This window comes from Thamnophis elegans, chromosome 1 (assembly GCF_009769535.1).
Source record: "Thamnophis elegans isolate rThaEle1 chromosome 1, rThaEle1.pri, whole genome shotgun sequence".
Taxonomy (NCBI): domain Eukaryota; kingdom Metazoa; phylum Chordata; class Lepidosauria; order Squamata; family Colubridae; genus Thamnophis; species Thamnophis elegans.
Genome location: NC_045541.1, coordinates 27,393,152 through 27,407,215, shown reverse-complemented (window position 1 = coordinate 27,407,215; position 14,064 = coordinate 27,393,152). Strand labels below are relative to the sequence as shown.

At 38.8% G+C, this 14,064-nt stretch overlaps 1 protein-coding gene across 1 annotated transcript in view; it reads right to left on the bottom strand.

The window, feature by feature from the left end:
- LRP2 (LDL receptor related protein 2) overlaps nt 1-14,064 on the bottom strand; it is a 161,947-nt gene that overhangs the window by 13,357 nt on the left and 134,526 nt on the right. Inside the window, 11 exon segments of the mRNA XM_032224888.1 lie at nt 203-322; nt 2,797-2,973; nt 3,859-4,079; nt 4,237-4,365; nt 4,988-5,153; nt 6,405-6,548; nt 7,949-8,080; nt 8,485-8,616; nt 10,419-10,547; nt 10,729-10,851; nt 12,979-13,116. Of these exon segments, the coding sequence (XP_032080779.1) occupies nt 203-322; nt 2,797-2,973; nt 3,859-4,079; nt 4,237-4,365; nt 4,988-5,153; nt 6,405-6,548; nt 7,949-8,080; nt 8,485-8,616; nt 10,419-10,547; nt 10,729-10,851; nt 12,979-13,116 (1,611 nt within the window).

Below are 14,064 nucleotides of genomic sequence, written 5' to 3'. Positions count from 1 at the left end.
GACTAATAATTTTCTATCCCAACTCCTGGCTTTTTGACTGTAGAGAGTTCCTTATTTGAAGGTATAGCCTAAGATGCAATTTCCTTGTTCTTGAAACCAAACTACTGTTTACTCATTACCTTGGTTCTCTATGTGCATCAGATTTTACTCAGTTACACTCTGTCTCTTTTGAAACAGAAGCATGTCCGGTAACTCTCCTTACCTGCGTCACATTCTTCTGAGCTGCCTTCCACAAAACTAGCCCCTTGTGGACAAGCACAGGTATATCCCCCAGGTCTCAGCAAGCAGAGGTGGCTGCAGACATCTTTGCACGGATTGGATACTGCAGAGACAATAGAAGAGGCATCAGAACGTAGGACTCAATATGCCAATCCAATTGGAAACATGGGAGCAGCAAGATAAGCTCAGAACAGACACAATGCTCCTTGGCCTCCTGATTTTGCTTCAGAAATGTTCCTTGGCATTGTATCCCCTTTCTCCTTTTCTTTTTCTCCCTGGTTCTTCTCTCCTTCCTTTTCAGTTTTAGAGATTATTAAGTTTGTATTACTTCTGCATTTGTGTTTTCACTATTTTAACCCAAGGTGCCCCTGACTGAGGAGAAAGAAAAACAACTTTGCTAAGTATCATTGTTAAAAATACCGCCCCAGACAAATGTCAAGGTTATGGAAAATGACAAAACCCAAAGCTTCCCATTGGGACAAAGCTTTAAAAAAAAGATGAAAAGTGAAGGAAGCAGACATTCATGTCAAATATTCCTAAATTAGACATGTGAGCATCATCATGTCTACACTAAATTAATGGCATTAGTCATGAACATGAGAAGAGCAGCAATATTAAATTGAAGTAAAAGTAATTAAAATATTAAATGAAATATAAATAAATGGTGGGACACAATACAATTTGCCATAATCTGTCTTTCAATTTCTATAAATTTTCATTTCAGCAAAATATGATTCTATTATTCTGTTAGATTCTTAATATTCTTGAAAATTCATTCAAATTTCTTTTGGTTTTGATCTTATTGTGCAGCTGAAAGTAATGAAATGTTCTGAGGCTGCCGGTTTTGTTTTCTGTTAGAAAAATTTCCATTCTTCTGAAACCTTCCTACCTGCCTATTCTTCCCAGGGTTAAAAGAAGCCTGAGAGAAGGTCAGGCTTGATGACCTCATTTGGTGGAAGTATGAGCAGCCTAAAAAGTTGTTGAATGAAAAGGTCATTCAGATACACTTCTGTCTGTTGTCCACCTTGTTATCAATAACTACAAAAATGTCTAATTTGAGTCGACCCATGCAAATTTCCCCCATATTGTCTTCTTGAATAGAAATTTTGAGAGGAGAGTAGAAAAGTGGCTATAGATTTAATCCTTCTTTCCTTCCTCCCTCCCTGACTTATAGGAGCTCTGACAGAAAACTATTCCTCTTCTTGAAAAGATAGAGGCAAATGCTGAAGGGGATTTGGGAGCTGGATATATTCAACCTTTGAGGGGTGATTCAAATTGTTAAATTTAAGAACTGACAGAGAGGCAAAGAGAGATAAAGGGAACTGATCATGTTGGTCTAACATGGCTCATTTGATCATGGAAAGCTTTGCTAGATGCTGCAGCCCTTAATACAAGGAATATTTCCTTGGAGATGCTGGGAGAAGTTGAAGGGGAAAAAAGACTCTGTGTAGGGCAGGGGGGGGGGACTCTCTAATATTTATTCCACAGGATGGAAAAGAAATGCCTGTCTTTGAAAACTATCACTGATCCTATTGTTCACAGCAAAGCCTGTAGATGGAGAGAGATTGATAGGCGCAAGAAACAAAAATTTGACATCACCTTGCTTGAACTTGTGATTAGGTCCATAGCTTCCCGAGCAGTGGTGAGATTCAATTTTTTTTATTATTGGTTCTCCCACAATCCAGAGCTTCCGCACAGCCCTTAAGATCTGGCTATCCCGTCAGGCCTGGGGATAAGACCTTCATACACTCCACCCGAATGTTGAATGAATGTTGTGTTTTATTGCTATTATTATTTGTATTCACATATTATTTTTACGTTTTGTCTTGCACCCCCTTCCCATGAGTTGTAAACCGCCCTGAGTCCCCTCAGGGAAAAGGGCGGCCTATAAGTGACAATAAAATACCAAAAAAATACCAAAAAATACCAAATTTGGGTATGGCTTTGTGGGTGTGGCTTGGTTTTGTGGGCATGGCTTTGTGGGTGTGGCAGGGGAAGGATATGTAAATTTTCCATTCCCACCCAACTCCAGGGGAAGGTTATGCCAAATACCCATTTCCTCCCGATCAGCTGGGACTCAGGAGGGAGAGAGTAGATGGGGACAATCAGAGATGGTATATACCGGTTCTCCGAACTACTCAAAATATCTGCTACCTGTTCTCCAGAACTGGTCAGAACCTGCTGAATACCATGTCTGTTCCTGAGACTTGGAAAGAGAGCTTGGAGAGGTCAAGTTTTTGTTCTGTCAAGTGTTTCCTCCTACCCTTTTAATACATTTCAAAGAGACAAAGTAAACTATGCACGGTGATGTCAGACTCTAGAGTCTCTAAGCCACAATGTCCATACTGTACACTGTGTAAAGTCGGTTAGTCATGGCTTAGCAAACCACAATTATAAAAATGAATTGAAGAATCCAGTTAATATCGCTGACGGCCTCCACCAACTCCAGTTTCAAGCTGTCATTGATATCAAACACGAAGAGATTTGCTCATTAGCAAATGATGATTCATTTCTTCAAGTGTATATCATATTTATTTGGGTATAACAACAATTCATACATCAATGAGAGGTCATTACCTGACTGGTTGCATCTGTGTTGGTGATAGATCCGGACTTGAGTGAGCCATGGGTTTATGGTTAACAGTTTGACTTTTTCTCCATTTCCAAACTTGTCTTTTTTCCAGACTTCTCCTCTTTCTTTCGATGTCCAATACAGATGGCCTTCGAACACATCAAGGCTAAACGGGTTGCTGACTTTGGGGTTAAGTAAAAGAGAGAAGTTAACAGCAAAGACCAGCAACATTGTTATTCTAGGTATTATTGCAGAAACAATGGCATTGTTCTTTTAGCACTTCTCTGTGCATTTGCATTAGTGGATGTTAACAGATTCTGGAAATCGAAGTATCTCAAATCTTCTCTTCTCAAGAGACCTAAAAGCTTGTTTAAATACATGTTAGAGTTTTCTTCCTAAACCATCTCTGCTTAAGATGGAGTTCATGGAGATAATACACTACTCATGCTGACTTTGCTATGTGAAATTAATGAACGATTCTATTAATCCTCAGAACGTTGTCTGCTTCTGCCATTAGTCACTTTAAAAATTTCCCTTAAACAGTCTCCAGATGTCTTAGAAAATATTTTGAAAAATCAGTTCAATCCATGATAATTTTAATAAATTAGAATGGATTTGAATTCAATTTTTGGTGGTTTCATGAATACGTTCATGTAGCTTCCAAAATATGTCTGTGTCAGTTCTTTTTTTTAAAATTTCCCAACATACCGTAGTTTAAAATCCTAATTTCTTGGTTGTTTCCCAACTGATGACTACCTGTTAGCTTGACAAGAAATACACCCAGAAATAGTACCTTTAACTTTATTTAATGTTATCTTAACAGCATCTTGGAAATCTGAAAGTACATCTGTCCCTGCTTGCCTTTACAATCCAAGAAACAAGGGAGGGTCCCTTCTGAGATGTTCACCATTTCCCTAGTGCTAGGCTGCCTCTTTTTTTTTAACCAATGTTTACTCTGCAGCTCTTCTTCCTGTCTCCCAAGGTTATTCTCACATACCATCACATTAACCAAGTTTGATTTGCTCAGCTTTTTTGCAGTCAGTTAAATTCAGCTGGATGCCACATACCTCCATGTAAAACAACCTTTCTATCTGTTCCATCAAACTTCATAGATTCAATTAGATTTTCCTTCTCATCACTCCAGTAGATCCTGTCACTGTTCAGATAGTCAATAGAAAGGCCAGTTGGCCAGCCAAGGTCTTCAGAAACCAATGTATTCCTCTGCTGTCCATCCATCCAGGCACTTTCAATTTTTGGTTGTCTTCCCCAATCAGTCCAATACATTAACCTAAAAAGCCAAACAAGCAACTATTAATTATTTCCCACACATTTCAAAGCCATCTAGAACAGAACAAAGAAAAAGAAATGTTGACCAAAAAAATGGTAAGAAATGCAGTATTCCATATTGCTTATTGTTACAATTATTCTGGCTTGAAAATACTCACCCAAGCTTAGGGTTGACTGCTATGGCTGCTGGCTGATCCAGGAGAGAAGAGATTAACCATTTCCGATATCTCCCATCAAGTTTTGCCACCTCTATTCTGTTTGTCCCAGAATCAGTCCAATAAATGTGCCTAATTAAGAAACAAAATGCATAACTTTGGGGTCATGTTTAACATTAACATAAATATTTGTTTGTTAATCTTCCTTATACAGTATTTAACATTGTTTCATCTTCCTTATATTTAACTTAGTTGGCCTGAATCAGGCAGTTTTCAAATCAGACTCTATTCAACAAGATTCCCTTGCTGTGAAGTTCCAAAACTACAGTGCTAAAATTTCACCAAATTATGCCAGCACAATTTCTTGGGAATTGTTTATTGAAAATAAAAGGAAAAGTGTGCTCATCTATTAAACTACTAAGTTTAAAAGGCCCTTTAAATATGAACACTTCAAGTGTCCACCAAGGATGAAAAATGGCCAGAGAGTAAGATACTGATCCTGTTATATCATAACATCACAAGCTTGCCCATGACAGCTTTCAGAGGCAATAATAGTAATTAATAACTTTAACAATGAAAATAACAAATAAAGACCCACAAAAGTTTCTATGACCCAAGAAATTATACCAATTGGCATTCAAGAAGTATTTTGCCCAGGAAAAAAAATAACTCAGTAATTTTGAACCAAGCCGTGTGTGTGTGTGTGTGTGTGTGTGTGTATTTCTGAAGCACTTTTATCTAACTTTGCACTTACTTGCCAACCCAATCCACTGCTAAACCAACAGGACTGACCAAGTATCTAAGGTTCAGGTCAACTTCTTTCACAGGATTGTTTTCACTGCTTTCAAATGTGGGGATATATGCACGTTTGATGGAACCAAATTGTGATCCACGTCCAAGAATGCTGTAGTATACAACACCTAGAAGAGTTCAGACCTCTTTTTATATTTTCACTGGAAAAAACATTGCTTAGTAGAACAATGCTGAGTTTCTAACATTTCAAATAAGGGATTGATAGAAGCATGCAGTAAGTCAGTTCACACATTTTGCAAATGCATAGATTGGTTTAATTTTGATATGGCATGATCTGTTCAATGGATTACAGTTTATAATCCCGGTTTAACATTATTTTGAAACAGTTCATCAATTCTGTCAGGCTAAGAAGAATTGACCCAACTCAATGCCTTTTGTTAAGCCTCCAACCTGCTGACTATTCACAAAATACTTTCAGGCTTAAATTGTAGCAATGGATATGTATATCATTCACCCATTTCTGTTGGGTACAGTAGTCATGGTTTAAAACCATATGAACCAAAGATCAGCATTGCTGAAGCTAAGAAATTTAGTGTCCATATGCAGAAACTCTTGGAACTGCTTCAAAGAGGTGTGCTATCTTGGCACCACAAGAAGTATTTCAACTTGTAAAAAATTAACAACCTGGAAAACCTCCATTTATAAATGGGTAACCAGGCTGTCAGGCTTCCTAATTTTTAATACACTCATTCTTAATTGGTAATTGGTCTTCTGGAAGTCAGCTTACTAGATGACCACAAGTCCACTTTTTGATATTTTATCCTAATGCTGCTTTAGCAAAATCTAAACTAAACAGCCATGACTGTATCCAATGCTAAAATCATGGTTCCCTAATTGACATTTGTAAGAGAAAGAAAGAGATCTAATTGGTCCCTACTAAATGGTTTCTTCGGGTATTATACAGTATATTGCTGAACCAGAAATGGTAGAAGCTGACAACAAGATTCTTCTCTGCTTCCTGTAGCAAGTTTAGAGTAAATTTAGATGATAGATAGATGATAGATAGATAGATAGATAGATAGATAGATAGATAGATAGATAGATAGATAATAGACAGATAATAGACAGATGGGAGATGGGTGGCATAAAAATAGATATTTAAGTCTAATTTGCAAAGTGATTCATAATATTACACCTCACAAAGTTCTTACAAGCTACAATCATGTCTATTTAATAGATAAGGAACTTAAAATATTACATGCCCATAACTTAATGATTCCATGAAAAACAAATTCTGAAGAAGTTATTTCTCTGCTTCTCTGTTTCTCTCTTTCTCTCTCACACATACACACACAGACAGACACAGACACACACACCCTGTGGCTATGTTGTTCTAATAACCAAAAACTAAAACATACTTAGGCCAATTCCTTCAGGATCCCAATGGTAGTCTACTGCTTGAATGTGTTCCTCATTTTCAATATAGTCTGAATATTGCTCAGATGACATGTTGTATCTCCGAATACGGACATTATCCGGCAGAAGTAAGATTGGTGGGTTACCTAAAAAAGAAAAAAAGAAAACATTATGTTGGTGGAACTCAGCAATTCAAACGCAAAAGGGATTTTTAAAGCATCTGATTGAAATTCACTTTCTATAAAGCATTTTGGTTATAAAGATGTAGCACAATTAGCTATAAAACTCAGAAGCTCTTTTTGGTAATACTCATTCTAGTCTTCAAATGTTTACCACGTTGTAGCCTTCTTGTTATCCGTAGATAAGCTTGTTAGTACATACATTTTTATAATCAGGGCTGTCAAATCAATGGCATGCCAGATGTTGATTGACACCTTGAATGTGTCCCAGCTAGCCTGGCTGATAGGGAAAGATGGTGACAGTTGTAATTTAACAACCTCTGGAAGGTTTTAATTGAAATGAAGTGAAGTGTTTCACTTTGTCTCTCTGAACAGGCCGTTCCTATGCCACCTAACAAACAACTTTAAAATTGACCTCCATTTTAACATCCCCTTATCACTCAGTAAGGAGAATGAGTGTTCGAGAAACAGGGATATAACATGTTCCAGTATTTATAATGGAGGCTTGAAGCCTGACCTTGGACTAAAATAATTTCTAGGAATTCCTATTTTAAATAGAGATGGCTGGGATAAGAAGATAAGAACTGTGTTAGTTTACATAATAAATTAAACACAGAAACTTGTAGTGCTTTCACAACAAATATGTTTTATTAGGGCATCAGCTTTCATAAGCAACGGTCATCTGATTCTCTATTACAGTGCTTTGATTACAGAGAGTAACATCCTTCTTTCTCTCTCTGTAGTTAGAGTCCTGTTGGAAGCTCTTTGATATTTTCCCATCTTGATTGTTGACGAAGACCTTTGTTGTGATACTGTATGTTCTCACCAGAACATCTCTCCCTTTCAATGAAGGGATATATGAATGCCCAATATACTACTCCACTCTCTGCTCACCACAGAATACCTCATACCACCAGGCTTGAAATTTTGGGCTTAGACAACTTAGAACTACACTGCCTTCAGTCCAATCTGAGCATCGTACACAAAATTATCTGCTACAATGTCCTACCTGTCAATGTCTACTTCAGCTTCAACTGCAAAATACACAAGCTCATAATAGATACAAACTTAACGTAAACCACTTCAAACTCGATTGCAGAAAATACGACTTCAGCAACAGAGTTGTCAATGCCTGGAATGCACTATACCTTGAGCTTTAGCACCTCAATGGAAATAACAGTTTGGATGGAGACCCCTGGCCTTGGGTTTAGTGGGACTGGAGAAGGTCTCTCCAGCCAATTAGATTGACACCTCTGGTTATCTTATCTCTCTGGTCAGCTCTGTAATCTGTATTCCTCCTGTAAGATGTGCTGGCTGTAACCCCCCCCCCCCAAAAAAAAATTCCAGGGGAATCCTGGTTGCCTTACCGTTGGCTGCACATTGACTTCCCTGTTGATCCCCAACAGATCGAAATCCTTCAGCACAAAAGCATTCATAACTTCCTTTGGAATTCTTACAAAGCTGTGGACAAGAGCCGAAGACTTCACATTCATTGACATCTGAAATCAATGATAAATAGAGTTCGTTTTTGTTTAGAACAGAAAATAATGCCTTGGTTGAGATGCTATTTTCTACTCTGACGGTTGCGATGTTTTGCTCACTTGGATTTCATTTTAAGTTTAAGCCAGACAAATGATATTAGTTTTGCACTGACGGCATCCTTCCAGCAGAATCTCTTCCCCCACATGCCCTTCAATTAATCATCTCAATTTGTGTATGTGTTTTTAAGAAGAACAATAGAGCAACAACTTCCAACAGCGATCTAAAATTTTCTATGATTTGGCAGTATAAAAAGAAAAACAGAACTGAATAAAATAAGTTTGAGGGGAAAAGCACAATACATTGTAATTTTGAGGTTGCTAAGTATTTCCAAGGTAGAAAACAAAGTATAGATGAAAACTACCATCACAGGTATTTCTGTCCAGGTCACTGGGATGGTATCCAGGCCTGCAGGTACATATAAAGCCTCCTTCAATTAGATCCGTACAATTGTGTTCACAGATATTTTCAGCACATGTTCTGCCTGTTCCGGGATCTTAAAGAAAAAGAGTTGGAGAGATAGTCATAAGTTTTGATCAGTAAGGATAAAGGAATTACAATTCATAGCATTTTCACTCAATTTCCCTTTATCCTCTTCCATTCTTAAAGAAAATAACCTTTGAAATAACATTTTAAAAAATCACAAAGCAAGTTTGATTGAAAATACTATTATTACTAAGGTAACAGTTTTGTGGGTGATTGGTGCACTTTGGGGGCAGAAAACAATTATGGCTATTTGAAGAACCAGTCATAATTATGCTTTACAGAGAAGTCCTCCATTGATTAACAGTGAATCCTTTTCCAAACAGTGAGGATCTGATCCATTTTGGATTTAACTCATGCATAGTACCAGGCTGCTCTATACTGATGGGGCTGAAAGGAAGTGGAAGATTCAAATGGCATTTTAATGAACTTTGGTTAAATTGTCATCACCAAAACAATTAATGGAGACATTTTAACTGGTGTTGATGAGGAGCAGACTGTAAAATCCTATCACTTTTGGCTCCTCTTTTTTTCCAACAATGTATTTTTTTTCCTCTTCTTCTTTCTTCTGTTTTTATTTACCATGATTATAGAAGACCAACAACTCCAACACTCACAGCAGATTGCAAAGATGTCAAATCCATAAAACTGCTATCAAATATCCCACTAATATAATACCAACTCCTGGCTTTATTATTATGCCTTAAACACCTCAGGCTCTTAAAAAAATAATTGGGTGTTCACTCTATTAATGTCAATGGGAGAAAAACTTTTGATATAGAGCACTCTTTTATTGTTTCTGTTGGGGAGATGACTTTTTTTCTTAATTTACATATACACAGCTGCGGCTATATCTTAGCTGTTCCCCATGAATTGCACTCAGTTATATTGATTAAAAGAAACACTTTATTTAAAATCACTGGCAGAGTAAAGATTTGTTTCCTTCCTACTTTACTTTGAATAAATAAGCTGGAAAGATAAAGGGGTTAACGCAGAGCGAGCATAGTTCACTATAATTTGAGGCATAACTCAGTTCCGCCTCAATGTTTTGGTTTTCAGCATCCATAAATCCCCAAATGGCATGGCCAGGGGATTATGGGATATGTAATCTAAGAAATTGAGGCCTTTGAACTATGGTGCTGGATTCCTGTGAGTCCCTTGGACTGCAAGGCGATCAAACCTGTCAGTCCTAGAGGAGATCCACCCTGACTGCTCTTTAGAAGCCCAGATACTGAAGATAAAACTCAAATACTTTGGCTACCTAATGAGAAGGAAGAACTCACTGGAGAAGAGCCTAATGCTGGGAAAGATTGAGGGGCAAAAGAAAAAGGGGATGACAGAGAATGAGGTGGCTGGATGGAGTCACTGAAGCAGTAGGCTTCAGTAAATAGACTCCTGGGGATGGCAGAGGACAGGAAGGCCTGGAGGAACATTGTTCATGGGGTTGCAATGGGTCAGAAATGACTTTGCAACTAACAACAATGGCAACAACAAATCTAAGACATTTGGGGAGCATCAGGTTACTGAATGCTGCTTTAAGTTGTATCACAGAGATTTAAAAAAACTGCGTTCAAGTTTCAACTGCTGGAATGGTGTTACCAAAATAAATGAAATGGAGGCAGTTAAAAAAGGGAGTGAGACATCAGGGTTCAGTGTGACAGATCACATGAAGGGCATTTTCTCTTTCGGGGATTGTTTTACTTAAGTGGATTTCCCAACAATTTTCAATCACCCTGAAACATGAAGTTTCCACTTCACCCCATCTGAGAAATCCTGCAAGATTTTTTTTTTCAATGTGACAATAACAATACTCACTGCAGCCAAGCTCATCAAAATGGTTTCCACAGTCGTCATAATTATCACAGACATAATGCAGCGGGATACAGTTTCCATTACCACACTTAAATTCTTCAGGAGTGCAAGGCTGAGGAGTAGGCTCTTTGCCTGCATAAAAAATGATATGCATAGTTTGCATAACTTTGCAACCACATTGGTAAATTATTATTCTGCAAAGTATACAGACAAAGTTACAGGCTAAACATAGGTACGAGCACCCAAAACCTAAGACAACAAACAGCAAATTAATCTATTTATTCCTGGAGTTCAGATAAATGGATAAACCTACAGTGCTCTTCTTTCTCATCGCTGCCATCTCCGCAGTCATCCTCCTGGTTACACAACTCCTGGCTGTAGATGCAGCGATTATTCTCACAACGAAAGCGGTAGGGGGGCTCACAGGCAACATCCACTGAAATCGGAGAGGTCACGAGATTTTAAATATTGTTTATGGGTCATTGTTTCAAACACTTCCTGAACGTTGGACGGTAGTGCTAAACTACTAGCAGAATTCATTCATTTAAAGAGATGGACTAGTGAAAGCATGTAGCTTAACTTACTCATAATCAGGAACAAGTATACAGTCAGAGACTCACTAATCCTATCTCACCAGAGTTATGCCATCCTATTATGTGCGGTTAACATATGGCCAATATTAATTCTAGTTAATAAAAGGTAGGAAAAGCCTGCAGAACCTGGTTTCTGAATTTCTTTCCCAATCCCACAACAGCAGCTCCACTCTGATCCTGGAAGGAAGTTTTGAAGCTGCACTGTGATGGCACAGTGGTTAGAATGCAGTACTGCAGGCTACTTCTGTTGGCTGCCTGCAATTTGGCAGTTCGAATCTCACCAGGCTCAAGATTGACTCAGCCTTCCATCCTTCCGAGATCGGTAAAAATGAGGACCCAGATTGTTGGGGGCAATAGGCTGATTCTGTAAACCGCTTAGAGGGGGCTGTAAAAGCACTATGAAGCAGTATATAAGTCTAAGTGCTGGTGCTATTGAAGTCGATCTTTCTTCTACTAGCTTTCATCCATTGCAAATTCATTTCTGCTCTGTTCTGCTTTTGGAGAGCTATCCTGTTGTCAGATAGCTTCTTATTTATTTATAGAATTATTTTATCTGAAAAAAAGTTGGATTTATAATCATTCCTACATTGATCTCTGAGTTTATCACGAGTAGAATAGAATAGAATAATAGAGTTGGAAAGAACCTTGGAAGTCCAACCCCCTGCTTTGGCAGGAAACCCTACACCACTTCAGACAAATGGTTATCCAACATCTTCTTTAAAACTTCCAGTTTTTTTTTACAACTTCTGGAGGCAAGTTGTTCCACTGATTAATTGTTCTGTCAGGAAATTTCCTCTTAGTTCTAGGTTGCTTCTCTCCTTGATTAGTTTCCACCCACTGCTTCTAGATCTGAGGAAGCTTTTTGAGTTTCTTTTCAGGTTGACATGAAAAACTTCCAACTCCCTGATTAATTTTCTAACTTCCCCCTCAGGCTCAGGAATCTCTATATGCTTAGTAATCACTGTATTTTTCATTTGCTGCATTATACATCAATTCCCTTACAGAGGTAGGTTCTTACCAGTTCGCACCTATTCGGTAGAACCGGTTCGTCAAATCTACCAAACCAGTTAGAAGAGATTCCACCAGTGGACCCGGAAAGCAGGCCACACCTACAGAAGAGGTTCCAAAATTTTTTGAAACCCACCACTGGTGGGTGTGTAATGTCCCGCAGTTATCTACACATTAATAATGATCTAGTATTCCTTATACATTTTAGGGACCTTTGCTTACATAATTGGTGTGTTCTTTCATACTTTTGGATTTCTAGTTTCTGTTTCCATTAGTTGGCAATTGCTAAAACCAATCCCATGTGAAAAAGTATTCAAAGCCTTCTTGATTTTAATTGTCAATTTATTTATACATATCTCTGTTTTTCCACTGTTGTGCAAACACAATTCCAGCAGCTACTAACATGTGTAAAATTAAATATATATTATACTCCCTTTCAAATAGCCAACAAAAATATTTCTGGTTTTAATTCCATATCTTGCTTTACGATTGCTTCTAACCACTAATTTCTGAATAGCTACTTGGACCGACCTAAGTACTAATTCATAATTTCATATCCAGTCACATGGGCGGCAAGCCACTCCCATCAGGTCACATGGGCAGCAAGCCATTCCCATCCAGTCACATGGGTGGCCACACCCACAGAGTAGGTTCCAACAATTTTTGAAACCCACCACTGCTCCCTTATCTATAAAAATGCATATGCCCCCCCCCAAATCAACCAGATCTAAGCACCTGAGTGTTCTCAAAAAGCACCCTCTCTGTGTTATAGAAAAAGCTGATCTTGAATCCAAGAGGAGGTTAGGATACGGGAAGTCAAGTATGTGGTTGCCAATCTATCATTTAAATATAAAATCAATTTTTTCATTTCCAATTTTCTGGCATTTCAAAGTGGGATGGCCCAAAGATAGATGGACCTAAGAGTGGGCTTTAAAAACAACAACAACAAAGCTTCAGCTTACAGCAGAACTGAAGTTCCTCGTCTGTCCCGTCTCCACAGTCGTCATCACCATCACATTTCCAATAGGGCTGAATACAGACGTGGTTCTTGCACTCAAACATTGAAGGGGGACAGTAAGAACCATTTGGATAGCGAGTGGCTGATAAAAAGACATTCAGTTTTAGTATCATGGCCCTTATAATACTATGCAAGCGATTTCTTAATAAATTGATATTTCCCCCATTGCTAAGATATCCCTTAGGTCCTGCTTTTAGAGGATTTTAGTAATACCCTGTTTCCCTGAAAATAAGACTTCCCAGGACAATAAACCCAATCAGGCTTTTGAGCGCATGCGTTAAAATAAGCCGTCCCCAGAAAATAAGCCCTCCTCTAAAATATTTAAACACATGCACAGCCAGTCCCCGCCATTTCCTGGGAGGAAGGAGGCAGGAACATGCCCCACATGCACCTGCCACCCACGCGGAACAGACTTGCAGAGGCTGCTCCCACAAACCCTAGCTACCGGGCCCCTTCTCTTAGTGGCGGCTGCAAAAAGAGCGGCAGGCCCAGCAACGCTAGGGCTGGCAAGAACTTCCAGTGCTATCTTGGTCAGTTGAACCGCAGACTGCGGGCCAAGGTTAAGGGGCCTCCTACACCTCAAAAATAATAAGACCTCCCCAAAAATAAGGCCAAGCACTCAGGAGTCAAAAGAAAATAAGACCCTGTCTTATTTCCGGGGAAACATGGTAGCAACATCATATAACTTTAATAAGGGGTAAACCCATTGCTTTATACTGTACTGCAGGGTTCCCCAAACCCTGGTCCATGGACCAATACCACTCCACAGCCCATTGGGATCTGAGGTTGTTGGGAAGCCATGGGCGAGTGTGCGAAGGTCCACTTGTGCAAGCAATAGGCAGGTGTATGTGCAAAACCATCCCCTCCCTGCCCATCGCCGCTGCCAGTCAGCAGAACCAGAAAGATTGGATACCGCTGCTGTAGAGATTGAGTAGAAAAATATAATGTGGAGTAGAAACAGGAACATTTTTTTAAAGTTATTAGGCAGAATAAAGTGTGTACAGGTAGTCCTTGACTTACAACCATTTGT